Genomic DNA, 13,551 nt, shown 5'->3' with positions numbered 1-13,551 from the left:
TGTTTCTGAAGGTGAAGGAAGAGTGAGGTCAGAGGCGTGACAAGTGTAAACACTGAGTTTACATATTTTAGGTGTTTTGTTTTTCAAGGTAAAATGGTAACACCTTAAGGTAATAGAAAACCTTAGGATGTGGCTTTTGTTCTAATTCTATAAAAGGAGTATATCTCTTATCTCGTAATTTGTAACGTCTAAAACTAGTGCTTTCATACAGTTTCTTGTCGTGTTAGATTTTAAGTGAAGCATTAAAACTATTTTCCTTAGTGAGATTTATATTTAAATAAAGTTTTATACAATTTATATGGAAGCAAAGAAAACTATTCAATAACTGTTACACAGAAACCCAAGAACTGTTTGTTCTATGTAAATGAAATCTAAGTTGACGATGTGTTAACTTATTCTTTGAGGATAAAACATTGACATTAAGTATTTAAGCATTGACTAGTGATCGCAAAGACAAAGTATTGATTGGTGCCTTCAAGTTACAGCATTTTCTGATGGCCTCTAGAAACAGTGCTGACTGGTGACTTCTGGAAACATAGTTAACTAGTGACTTCTAGGACCAGTGTTGACTGGTGACCTCTAGGACCAGTGTTGACTGGTGACCTCTAGGACCAGTGTTGACTGGTGACCTCTAGAACCAGTGGTGACTGGTGACCTCTAGAACCAATGGTGACTGGTGACTTCTATGACCAGTGGTGACTGGTGACCTCTAGAACCAGTGGTGACTGGTGACCTCTAGGACCAGTGTTGACTAGTGACCTCTAGCACCAGTGTTGACTGGTGACCACTAGCACCAGTGTTGACTGGTGACCTCTAGCACCAGTGTTGACTGGTGACCTCTAGCACCAGTGTTGACTGGTGACCACTAGCACCAGTGTTGACTGGTGACCTCTAGCACCAGTGTTGACTGGTGACCTCTAGCACCAGTGTTGACTGGTGACCTGTAGGACCAGTGTTGACTGGTGACCACTAGCACCAGTGTTGACTGGTGACCTCTAGCACCAGTGTTGACTGGTGACCTCTAGCACCAGTGTTGACTGGTGACCTCCAGCACCAGGAGGAACACAGCCAGAACATGTCCACCAATAAGAACCACAAACATTCCCTGTAATGTAAAAAGGGTTTGATTATTTAGGCCGTCGATCTTCAAATAGTCCTTATACACATAAGTAAGCATATTTACTATTCATTTTAAAAAGGCAGAAATACAAATTTATAAACAAAGTCTGAGAGTATGTATGTGTGTATACTTGACCCAGAGGTTGGCGAGGGAGAGGGAGGTGCTGACGGCGATCTTGCTGGGAGGATGAACACATGAAGTAGCATTTGGAACAGTGTCCTTGAACCACTGTTCGTACAGTCCCGCCTCAGAGAACGACATGATCCTAAAAGAGACAATAACTATGTTATACGAGAGATGAACATGTTATCCTCCTTGTTACGATATCAACACCGTTGCTTGAGTGAGGAGTGGCGATTTCGGCGCCATCTATGAACCTGAACTCTAATTCAAAGGCATTAAGTGAGCCAAAGACAATGCCATCTGTTGGCGGTGGTGTGGCGTCTGTGAAAAGCTCCAGTTTCATATCTCAGTCAGGAGGTGAGGTCGATGATGATGACTTCTGGGGCTAGATTCACGAAGCAGTTACGCAAGCACTTACGAGCATGTACATCTTTTCTTAAAATTTGGCGGCTTTGTTTACAATTATTAAACAGTTAATGAGCTCCGAAACACCAGGAGGCTGTTTATAACAATAACAAAAGTTGATTGGGAAGTTTTCATACATTTAAACTGTTTTATAAATGTAACTAAAGCCACCAAAGATTGAGAAAAGATGTACACGTTTGTAAGCACTTGCGTAACTGCTTCGTGAATCTGGCCCCTGGTGATGACGTAACGGTACCAACGCCATCTAGATCGTGCATCCGATTGTATTTCAGAGTTCCCCGGTGACCAGATTGTCATACAATGTTCTCCCTGTATACTTTCTCCCTGCTAATGACTTTTATGTTTACAGAGGTGACGTAGAAGGTCTATTGAGCTATGCAAATCAGTTCTCCTCGGGCAGTCCAGAACTCCTGATGTTTCCTGTGTGGACAAGTGGCCGCCGTCGGTAGTAAGTAGTGTGTTGCCTGTTGTACTTAGGCAGTGTTGTGTGATTGATTTAATTGTTGCCGCGGGAGGCGGCTAGTTTACTGTGCACCCCAGCCTCATCCTGTGAGCGGTAGCGCAAAAGGCATTACAGGGGGCACAAAAGGTCTTTGTCAGACCTCATCTTAGATTATTACGTAAACAGTTTCATCCATCCTTCACACCTTTTAATTGCATAAGAACATAAGAACAAAGGTAACTGCAAAAGGCCTATTGGCCCATACAAGGCAGCTCCTATTTATAACCACCCAATCCCACTCATATACATGTACAACCCACATTTAAAACAATCGAGGGACCCCACCTCCACCACGTTACGCGGTAATTGGATCCACAAATCAACAACCCTGTTACCGAACAGGGTTGTTGAGGAAAGGTGTGAAAGATTACATGTCAGCTAGTTACAGAGTGTTCCATTTCAAGAGCTATATATTTGCAGTAGGTTGTTATACATTAATTGTAGGTCCTATTGCTAATACATAATAGTTCGACCAATGGAGATATTACAGTCATAGGGGAGCTGCTTTTTATTATTAGTCTTCACAACACACTACTTGCTTCCAAATCTCATATGTCGTTTATCTACTGGAAGCGAAATATAGATACAGTGTAAGGATTTCAGGTAATTTATCCATGGTAATAAGATAGGTTGCCATATCATACAGCATGAGCTTAGATTTATCTCTAAATGGCTCAATTTTACTACAATCCAAGATATAGTGTTCGAGTGTGTCCCTGTCTTTGTCCACACACATTACACTTTACTTCATATAGATCCCTATACAAGCCGAACTGCCAGAGATACTTGTAGCCAAGTCTTATTCGAGCTTTAACAACATCTGTTAGTTTACTGACTTTGTTACTTACCCCATACACATGTTTTACTTCACGCATTTCATTGTGATGAACAATGGACCTGCTAGTTCCAGTTTGCACTGTTCTACTTTCTTCAAATCCATCCAGGAGTTCTCGTCTAATGACACTTTTAAGGGACCTATTTGCTAACTCAAGATTCTGTTCAATACTGTCTTTATTTACTGCAGCCTTAGCAAGGGCGTCAACTTTGTCTTGTTCCTGCAGTCCAATGTGAGAAGAGATCCACAACATTTTTATATTTACCCTCTTGCTAAGTATGTTTATATATCTACGTCTAACTTCAGAGACAAGCACGTTATTACTTGATTGCAAACTGTTTATTGCTCGTAGTGAGGAAAGGGAGTCGGAAATAATTAAGCTGTCTACTCCAGTGTTGTCAATAATTTAGTGCTATCAGTATTGCTACCAACTCGGCTTGCATTGTGGAGTTACTAATTCTTATATTCCTTTGAATTGTGCTGCCATCGGGCTGATGAGCAATAACAGAACTTCTTGCCCTCCCTGTAGCTGTATTGAGTGATCAGTCAGTGTATATGATCTGTGTTATATTGTTTTAGCTTGTATATTGTGAATGTGTTCTATGGTGCTTAATTTAGCAGCAATCTGAGCATGAGGGTTGTTTGTGATTAGTTTCTTGGTGGGGTATGCAGGGGTCAGGATGTCAAAAGGTACTATCTGCCAGAGTGGAAGGAAGTGTTGTACTCTTTCATCTGTATATACATCGTACAGTCCTGGGATTTGGCCAAGAGGAGTTACAAGACGACAGTAGTGGCCGTCTGCTGGGAAGTGCTGCTAGTGTGTTGCTAGGGATTTATGCCAGGTTTTATTGAGGTTATCTTGAGATGATTTAGGGGCTTAGCGTCCCCGCGGCCCATTCCTCGACCAGGCTTCCTTTTTGTTACACATCTGGAGAAATTGCTGACCTGGAGAGCGTGCAGAGATCCTTTACTGCTAGAATCCACTCAGTAAAACGTCTAAATTACTGGGACCGGCTAAAGAGCCTAAATCTGTACTCCCTTGAGCGCAGGCGGGAGAGATACATAATAATTTACACATGGAAAATAATTGAGGGGCTGGTCCCAAACCTGCACACAGAAATAACATCACATGAGACCAGGAGGCATGGCAGGATGTGCAGAATACCCACGTTGAAAAGCAGAGGTGCAACAGGTACTCTGAGAGAGAACTCTATCAACATCAGAGGCCCGAGACTGTTCAACACGCTTTCACTACACATAAGGGGTATAACTGGCCGACCCCTCACAGTGTTCAAGAGAGAACTGGATAAGCACCTCCAAAGGATAGCTGATCAACCAGGCTGTGACTCATACGTCAGGCTGCGAGCAGCCGCGTCCAACAGCCTGGTTGATCAGTCCAGCAACCAGGAGGCCTGGTCGACGACCGGGCCGCGGGGACACTAAGCCCCGGAAGCACCTCAAGGTAACCTCAAGGTAACCTCCCCAGGAAGCAGCCCGTAGCAGCTATCCAACTCCCAGGTACCTATTTACTGCTAGGTAAACAAACACATCAGGGTGAAAGAAACTCTGCCCATTTGTTTCCGCCTCCACCGGAGATCGAACCTGAAACCTCAGGACTACGAATCCGGAGCGCTGTCCACTCAGCTGTCAGGCCCCTACAGGGTGTTAAAGACCCCTGGAAATGATAATATATCACCTCTGTTAATGTGTTGCTGAAGCTCTCTGCCATTGTTGCTGGAGAGCAGATGTGGGGTATTGGGACATCGTGACGATAAAGTGTATGGACTGCCCCATGTTTAGGACGGTAAACTCGCTGGTGAGTACCATTGAGCGTGGACGACGTATTCTTCAGAATGGACTCGCCGGTATTTGAAGACCACTGCAGATATATTGAGTGTCCTGGGTGAAAACGAAACTGTGTACACAAGTGTAGTTACACTTCGATAGATAATATATTGAAGGTGTTACTACATCTTGATTACCCCCCTCCCCTTTATTCCTTGCACTATTACTTGCTACCACCAGTTCTTGAGAACTTACCACTGACTTGGGGATGGGCTCATAGAAGAGGATCTAAGGCACATTACGTAAAAAGAACCCTGTTACTCGTTCAAACAGGCCATAACACTTCTTGAACATGTCAGGTCAGTAACCAGGTTACACGAGATATGAAAATGGTGTAAAAGGGGAGTACAACCGACTCCCTCAATGCCCATTGCAACATTGCAAATATTGCAACAGGTATGATCGTGCAAGGGGGCAATGTTGAGTAGAAGAAAGTGAGCTTCAAGGCAATGTACAGTAACATAGATGGGATTATAAATAAAACAAGTGAACTTGAAGAATGGGCACTAAAAGAAAAACCCAGACATAATAGCACTCACAGAAACATAGCTAACGAAAATCATAACAAATTCAGTGTTTCCACAGGGCTACTATGTAGTGAGGAAAGAGAGAGGGGAGGTGGTGTAGCTCTGCTGATGAGAAAAGGCTGCAGTTTTGAAGAGATGGTTATTTAGGGCTATGATGAGTTCAGTGAATACATAACAGGTACCATAATAATTGTTACTTCTCCTCCCTTCTTCCAGTCTCGTCCGCGCATGTGCAAGGGCAAAGCGTTGTTATGGAGAGTTATTTTTCTAATAATTTCTCAACCTTGTGAGATATTAAGACTAGGGTTTATTATCAGGAAGGTAATATTTATGGTATTCTCGTCCTATAATTGCTAACATGAAACTGTTTTCATATGGACGAAAAATAGGTGAAATTGGATGGAGAATTTCGTTACTCCATGTTAACTCTGGGATAACAGATTACTGTTATAAAGTCGTGATCTTCAACTAATAACGCAAAATGACGTAATCCCTGGTTTATGTAGAGTCAGTCGAAAATTCTTAACAAGAATACTGATATGTAGTGAGAATAGAATTGAATTCTCTGGTATGTAGATGTTATCTTTCCCTATGCTAAGTGATTGGACGTACCCACGCCATAGAGTACAAATATTCGATAAAATAATTGGCGCAGTAGGAAAGTATTAATATGATTAATTTACAAGTTAGTAATATTAGTAAATTACTATTGTTAGTACAAGAGTTCTTCTTGAAGTACTAAAAGGGATGAAAGTTATTGGATATTTCCAACACCTGGCAACATTGCATACAACATCTGCAAACAGTATCATATTGCAGTAGCATGACTTTTTCAACATTTGCAATGTTGCAACAGGCATGGGAGGGTTGGCCGTAGTCTCCTTTTTTACTACTGATGAATTCATGTTACCCTTGTCATAGAACATGTGAGGAGACAGTAACTAGGTTACACGAGAGATGAACATGTTACCCTTATCCTTGAACATGTGAGGAGACAGTAACCAGGTTACACGAGAGATGAACATGTTACCCTTATCCTTGAACATGTGAGGAGACAGTAACCAGGTTACTCAAGTGATGAACATGTTACCCTTGTCCACGAACATGTCAGGACTAAAGTACACTCCCATACCGGGAAACACGGTTCACATCACAATGGTCTTGTGGCTGGTGTAAACTAGACAATGGTTCAGATGGTTTCCCTTGTCTGCTGGTGAAAAGTGAATTACACTCCTGTGGCACCAGGGTTAATGATGCCCCTTTGGCTAGTTACCTTGTGTTAGTAATGCCCTGCCTGATCTATCATGTATTTTGATAACTTGTGTTGATAGTATGTCTTTGAAAGTGTATTGTGTTATATTCATCATTGTATGATTGTTGATATACTTATCATGGGTATACTTTGTTATCGTAACGATTGCTATGTTTTCACATGTAGGTATGAGTTCTGAGTGGCTAGCATGCTTTATGCTCCTCATTTCCATAGTTCGTCTTGAGGATAATCAGCTCCCCCAGAACACGACCTACCAATTGGTCAGGTAACAGCTCCTGAGTTACGCTATCATGACTGTCTCTGATAAGTCTTGTAGATAATGTAAGTAGTCTTCAGTACCCACCTCTTGCTAAGGGCAGGAACGAGGGGACTGTCTCTCTGGCCGATCATAGACAACACCATGGGCAGGAACCTCTCCCTCGAGGAGTAGAAGTCGCACCGTCCTGTTGGGGGTTGAGATGTGTTATTTCCCACCGTGTCCTAACATGATTACTGTGACCTGCACCTATTATAATGAGTACATTAGTCAGGTTCAATATATTTCTTGCCACGTCAATGCACCAGATCACCAGCGTGACATTATGTGAGCGGTAAATCAGTAAATGATCAGACAAAAGTAATGTTTTAGTGAACATATCTGATAACAACTCAGTGGAGTTCGTCAGACAGAGGGATGAATGGTGTTAGTGTTCATTTATTTAGACAGAGGCGCAATATATGACTGTGTATGGTGTTAGAGCAAGCCTTGAAAACACAACAGAGGTACTCTTTAGTACGAAGCTGTTTTAGCTTTCGTAAATATATATCATCTAACTATGAACAGCCAGTTTTCTGTGAGTTACAGCATATCAGCCTCTGGAGTCTAGACCAGTAACAACTTCCTCCTACAGAGGGAAGACAAAGAGAGCAAAAGGCCATCAGTGAAATATCGAGACAACTAAATATTTTCTCTCCTATGCAAATTCCAGAGCAAGAACTACATCCAGTATCAAGCCCCTGCGAAAGAAAGATGAAACTTTCACAGATGACAACAAAGAAATGAGCGAAATACTGAGGAATCAGTAAGACTGTTTTCAGTGAGCCACTGAACACACTGATGATATTGATAATCTAAATGAATTATTCATGGATGTGATACCAACTTCAAATCATATATCAGATGTCACCCTATCCTTGAAGGATTTTGAACAAACTAAAGACAGTGTGCCTTTGCACTCTGCACCAGGCCCTGATTCTTGGAACTCTATATTCTTCAAACAGTAAAAAACAACTATCACATGCAATTCGCCTTGTTTGGAGACAGAGCCTAGATACTGGAATTATCCCTGATACACTGAAAACAGCAGAGATAACACACCTGAATAAAGGAGGGAATAAGACAGAATTAAAAAATTACAGACCGATAGCATTAACACCACATATCATAAGTCTTTGAAAGAGAGCTACGAAGTAGGATCACAAAATACATGGAATCCCAGCATCTCCATAACCCCGGACAACATGGTTTCTAGAAAAGGGCGCTCTTACCTATTTCGGTTCCTGGACAACTATGATATGGCCTTAAATGACATGGAAGACAAACGAAATGCTGATGTTATTACACAGTTTTCACAAAAGTCTTCGTCAAATGTGACCATGGTGTTATTGCACACAAAATGCGTTCAGAAGGAACTATCGGAAACATAGGCAGATGAATTTACAATTTCCTGACTAACAGAACCCAATGAGAAATAGTCAACAAAATAAAATCGGGACCATCAACCGTGAAAAACTCAGTTCCTCTGGGTACTGTGCTTGCTCCAGTGTTTTTTCTCACTCATATCAAACATAGACAAGGACAGAAACTATAGCTCTGTATTATCATTTGCAGATGACTCTAGTATTTTTATGAGAGTAGACAACATAAAGGATATTGCAAACCCCCAATCAGATGCAAATCAGGCCTTTCAATGGGCCACCCAAAAAATATGGTATTTAATGAAGATAAGTTCCAGCTCCTGCGCTATAGAAGAAATGAAAGTATTTAAGCGAAAACCACTTAGGAAACGCAGTCAAATCATACTGTACAACATAAAAGCAATGTAAAGAATTTGGGTGTACTCACGTTGGAAGACATTACATTTAAAGAACACAATATAGAAGCCTTCACTACTGCAAAAAAAGACAGGTTGGATAACAAGAACCTTTCAAACAAGAGAAGCTATACCAATGATGATACTTTTCAAGACGCTAGTGCTTTCTAGACTGGAGTACTGCTGCACAATGACAGTCCCTTTCAAAGCTGGAGAAATTGCTGACCTGGAGAGTGTGCATAGATCCTTTACTGCTAGAATCCACTCAATGATCAGTAATAATCAATTTATAAGTTATCAAGTAATAATCAACATCAGAGGCTCGAGACTGTTAAATACACTTCCACTACACATATGTGCTATAACTGACCGACCCCTTCGAAGTGTTCAAGAGAGAACTTGATAAACCTGTCCAAAGGATACCTGTTCAACCAAGCTGTGATTCATATGCCAGGCTGCGAGCAGCTAGCGCCCAACAGCCTGGTTGACTAAGTCAGCAACAAGAAGGCTGGGCGGGGACCGGACCGCGGGGACGTTGAGCTCCGAAGTCATCACAAGGTAACCGCAAGGTGCCCCACACCTAATGCCACTCCAGCCAACATCACTATGGAATTCTTCAATTCACTTCATCCATCTTGGAGTGTATAATTTACTCCAGGCCCTTCTATCTGTGTCATAATTGATTAAAAGAGCTTCAATGAAACGTATCTTTCAGCTTCATATTAAACTGTAAAACCTACTTTGACAGATATTTTTCCAACTTTCCTCATAGATGAAGGACATGACAAATATAGAGAATTCGTGCTAGAATCCTTGATCATATGCTGTTGGTCAAAATCAATAACTATGTCCTTGTCTGCCTCTGTCTTTGTCTTTGAAAATGTAAGGATTGCCTTGAAAAATGCATCCCTAGGCGTCTGACCATAATAGAGTAAGAAAATGAACCTTGGAGAGTAAATTTTTTATCTTCCCTCGACAGTGCAGTAAAACATAAGAAATATTGAGAAGATTTGTGTTAGAATCATTAATCTTACCCTTTCGGTCATATTTAACAACATATATGTCTTCAAGAAAGACTGCTACCAATATATATATATATATATATATATATATATATATATATATATATATATATATATATATATATATATATATATATATATATATATATATATATATTGTGACGATAATCTCTTTCAAGAGAGATTGAGCGTGCTCTTCCCTACCAAAAGTTACGTCCAATTCTACAAGTATAAGATGCTACATTCAAGATACGTCACCAGTAGCACAAAACGTTTTGACCAGGAGACAAAACGTACCCAAGCACCCCCCAACTCCACACACCCTCCACGCCGGCTCGTCCTCAACCAGCAAACTACCCATCCCAGCCTGCCTGCTCCTCATTGGTGACTCGCCGACCGCGCACCTGCACCCTACACCTCAGCGCCATCTACCTGAGTCGACGTCTGAGCCTGACCAGCCATCAACTTCAGAATATTCTTTGTGCTCTTAGAGTTGACATCTCTCTTTGGCATACTAAGCTCTCTGGCTTTCATATACTAAGGGAGGTCTCAGCTAAAGCCAATATTCTCAGCACCATTTCACCATTATATTACTTAATCTATTGTGTTTTTGCATTTATCTTTGTCATTTTATTGCACTAGTCATTTACCCGAGATTTGTCTTTATTTTCATTTACGTTTAAAGTATATATATTAAAGTTTCATTGTTCATACTTTGTGTTTTACGTGTTCCTCCCTCTAACTTACCACAGACAACAGGCAAGCAGTCTATCTTTTTTTTGTAAGTGTGACCAGGCATTGACACCTGCCATTGGAGGACTGCCGAACATCTACACTCCAACACTTTCCCGTCACAATATATATATATATATATATATATATATATATATATATATATATATATATATATATATATATATATATATATATATATATATATAATGTTTGATAGATGTATAAAGTTTTGTATTTATGCTGCAAAGACAACCTAAACTAACCTAACTTAACCTTCCTAGCCCTATTGCCCGCTCTTGATACCTAATATAGTGCATATGTGTGCTAAACTAGACCTTGGAATATTTAACTTGGTTTTTCTTATTTTTGGGGGGACTCTATCAAGTGAATAGTATCAAATTCTATAGTATACTATACTATAGTAAATAGTATATGCTGGAGGTTCTGGAGGACACAAACCAGGACCCAAAAGGGGTTTTCTAGCCAACCCGACCATACTAGGCTTAAGGTACCCTGTTGTGTAAGTGAGCACCCATCGTCAGATCCCCTGTGTGAGTGAGTACCCAACGTCAGATCACCTGTGTGAGTGAGTACCCAACGTCAGATCACCTGTGTGAGTGAGTACCCAACGTCAGATCACCTGTGTGAGTGAGCACCCAACGTCAGATCACCTGTGTGAGTGAGCACCCAACGTCAGATCACCTGTGTGAGTGAGCACCCATCGTCAGCTCACCTGTGTGAGTGAGCACCCAACGTCAGATCACCTGTGTGAGTGAGCACCCATTGTCAGCTCACCTGTGTGAGTGAGCACCCATTGTCAGATCACCTGTGTGGGTGAGCACCCATCGTCAGATCACCTGTGTGAGTGAGCACCCATCGTCAGAACACCTGTGTGAGTGAGCACCCATCGTCAGCTCACCTGTGTGGGTGAAGTACTGCCCGATGATCATAGTTATGACGATCTCCAGGTCAATGAGGACGTGGTCGCCGCGCCTCACCAGGGTGTTGATGGCCTGAGGGAACTCCGACAGCAACTTGTACTTGACGCGGCTCTTGGTCTCTGCCTCCGCTACCTCACGGAATATCCCGGACTCCACAGCCTGCATGGAAAATATACACGATGAGTGAGATGCTGTTAATGAAATTGGTCACGATGTACTTGTTGATGCAATACTGAGTGATAAAGGAATTGACACAGATTCAATAACTACCTATTGGGAGTGTTTTTCCATACCATTATTGAACCTTACAGGGGCATATTGTTTTACATACCATTTTTGGGGAAGGTATTTAAAGATCAACCATTTTAAGTGTTTGAATCAATGAGTGTATTTATGCATTTGTGGGTGTGCATATTCATGTGTGTGTTACCTATTTTTATGATGTGAAGTGAAATGCCACTCCTTGGCCCATTGTCTTAGCTATCAGATGTCATGATTCCAGGAAGCCTAGTTTTATTCTAACCTAACTGTTATGGTTTTGGTCAGACAAACAATCTTCGTCCACATGGTTTTTATTCTCCGCCAGTAACAACAACAAAAACATTATCAGGTACATGAAATATTATTAACAAGTTCATAAACAAAAGAGCATCTGCTCCAAACATGCTACCTCCAACATCTGTAGTACTCAATCCCAACATTCCTCCCCTTTTAAATAAACTATATCCCGACAGGTTAAGTCTATCAGGCGGTCGTATGACTCTTCCTGATTTTCTCAACTGGAAGTCCTGACCTGATACTTCTGGGAAACATTCTTCTGAATTACTCCTTGTAAAGTCCATAGGGTTAACTGTATCCCCATTACCCTCTGCTGCCCCTTGCTCTGCCTCCCGGTCTCCTGCAGGTGCTGCTATCCCTTCATTATAAGGATGGATATCACTAGTTGCCCCCCCCCCCCCACCTGAAGGGTCTTCAAAATTCCCTGTGAACCTTGGCATGAGCTGATCGGCATGCCTTTTCCAATTAATGTTCCCAAAACTCTGCACTTGCACAGTGAAGTTCCTGCGGCCCAGGACCTCCCTAATTTTCCCTTCCACCCAGGGCTTTCCACTTCCAAAATTCCTTGCATATACTGCATCCCCCTCATTAAACAACAATTCCTCTCCCTGAGCCAACTGACTGGCCAAGCGAGTTATCGATTTCTCTTTATTGGGATCTGTCTTTACTGCTTCCATGTGCACTTTAAAGTGTCTATTAAACAGTAATTCAGGAGATTTACCAGTAGTAGAATGAACAGTTTTCCTTTGATTATATAAAAATCTACAAAGCCTTGTATTAATAGTACCTTCCGTAAACCGCTTTAACCCTTCTTTCAAGGATCTCACTGCTCTCTCTGCTAGACCATTTGAAGAAGGATTATAGGGGGCAGGTGTTACATGTTTAATACCATTTTTCCGAAAAAAATCCTCCATTTCCACAGAAACAAAATAAGGAGCATTGTCTGAGACAATTATGTCTGGCAAACCAAATTTACAAAATGTTTTCCTTAGTAATTCACAAGTTACAGATGATGTGGTGGAATTACACACATGCACATCCAGAAATTTGGTGTATGAATCCACCACCACTAGGTAATATTTATTATCCATAGGTCCCGCATAATCTACATGAAGTCTAGACCAGGGTTTTCCAGTGCATGGCCAAGAAAGTACTGGGGCCTGGGGTTTCTGATAATTCTTAAAGCAAATATGACAATTTTTTGTTACCTCAGCAATATCCTGGTCTATTTTTGGCCACCAAACCCAACTTCTAGCTTCTGCTTTCATAGCATTTATGCCATTATGGCCTACATGCAGCTGTTCCAAAATCTTACATCTCAGTTCCCCAGGCACCACCACTCTGTTCCCATACAAGAGTACATCCTGGTGAATACTAAGGTCAGCCTTCACTGCAGCATACTCTGACAATAACAAATTATCATTCCAACCATATTTGACATTTTTCAACAACAGAATTAATTTAGGATCTCTACCAGTTGCCTTCCTAATAGTCTGGAATGAAATATCCTCAAAAGACATAGATTCCACCAGGTTAACATACTCCACTGGAATACTGGGATTTAATTCTTCT

The 13,551-nt window shown here is 41.4% G+C and overlaps 1 protein-coding gene across 1 annotated transcript in view; it reads right to left on the bottom strand.

The window, feature by feature from the left end:
• Positions 1 to 263: 263 nt before the first annotated feature.
• LOC123774159 (probable glutamate receptor) overlaps positions 264 to 13,551 on the bottom strand; it is a 128,472-nt gene continuing 115,184 nt past the window's right edge. The window contains exons 10-13 of the mRNA XM_069312765.1: positions 11,400 to 11,580; positions 6,995 to 7,094; positions 1,256 to 1,385; positions 264 to 1,105 (exon numbers count right to left, since the gene is read on the bottom strand). Of these exons, the coding sequence (XP_069168866.1) occupies positions 1,022 to 1,105; positions 1,256 to 1,385; positions 6,995 to 7,094; positions 11,400 to 11,580 (495 nt within the window). The 3' untranslated portion in view covers positions 264 to 1,021. The remainder of the gene's footprint in view (positions 1,106 to 1,255; positions 1,386 to 6,994; positions 7,095 to 11,399; positions 11,581 to 13,551) is intronic.

Source organism: Procambarus clarkii, chromosome 73 (genome assembly GCF_040958095.1).
Source record: "Procambarus clarkii isolate CNS0578487 chromosome 73, FALCON_Pclarkii_2.0, whole genome shotgun sequence".
NCBI classification, from domain to species: Eukaryota; Metazoa; Arthropoda; class Malacostraca; order Decapoda; family Cambaridae; genus Procambarus; species Procambarus clarkii.
This window is presented reverse-complemented; position numbering and strand designations above follow the sequence as displayed.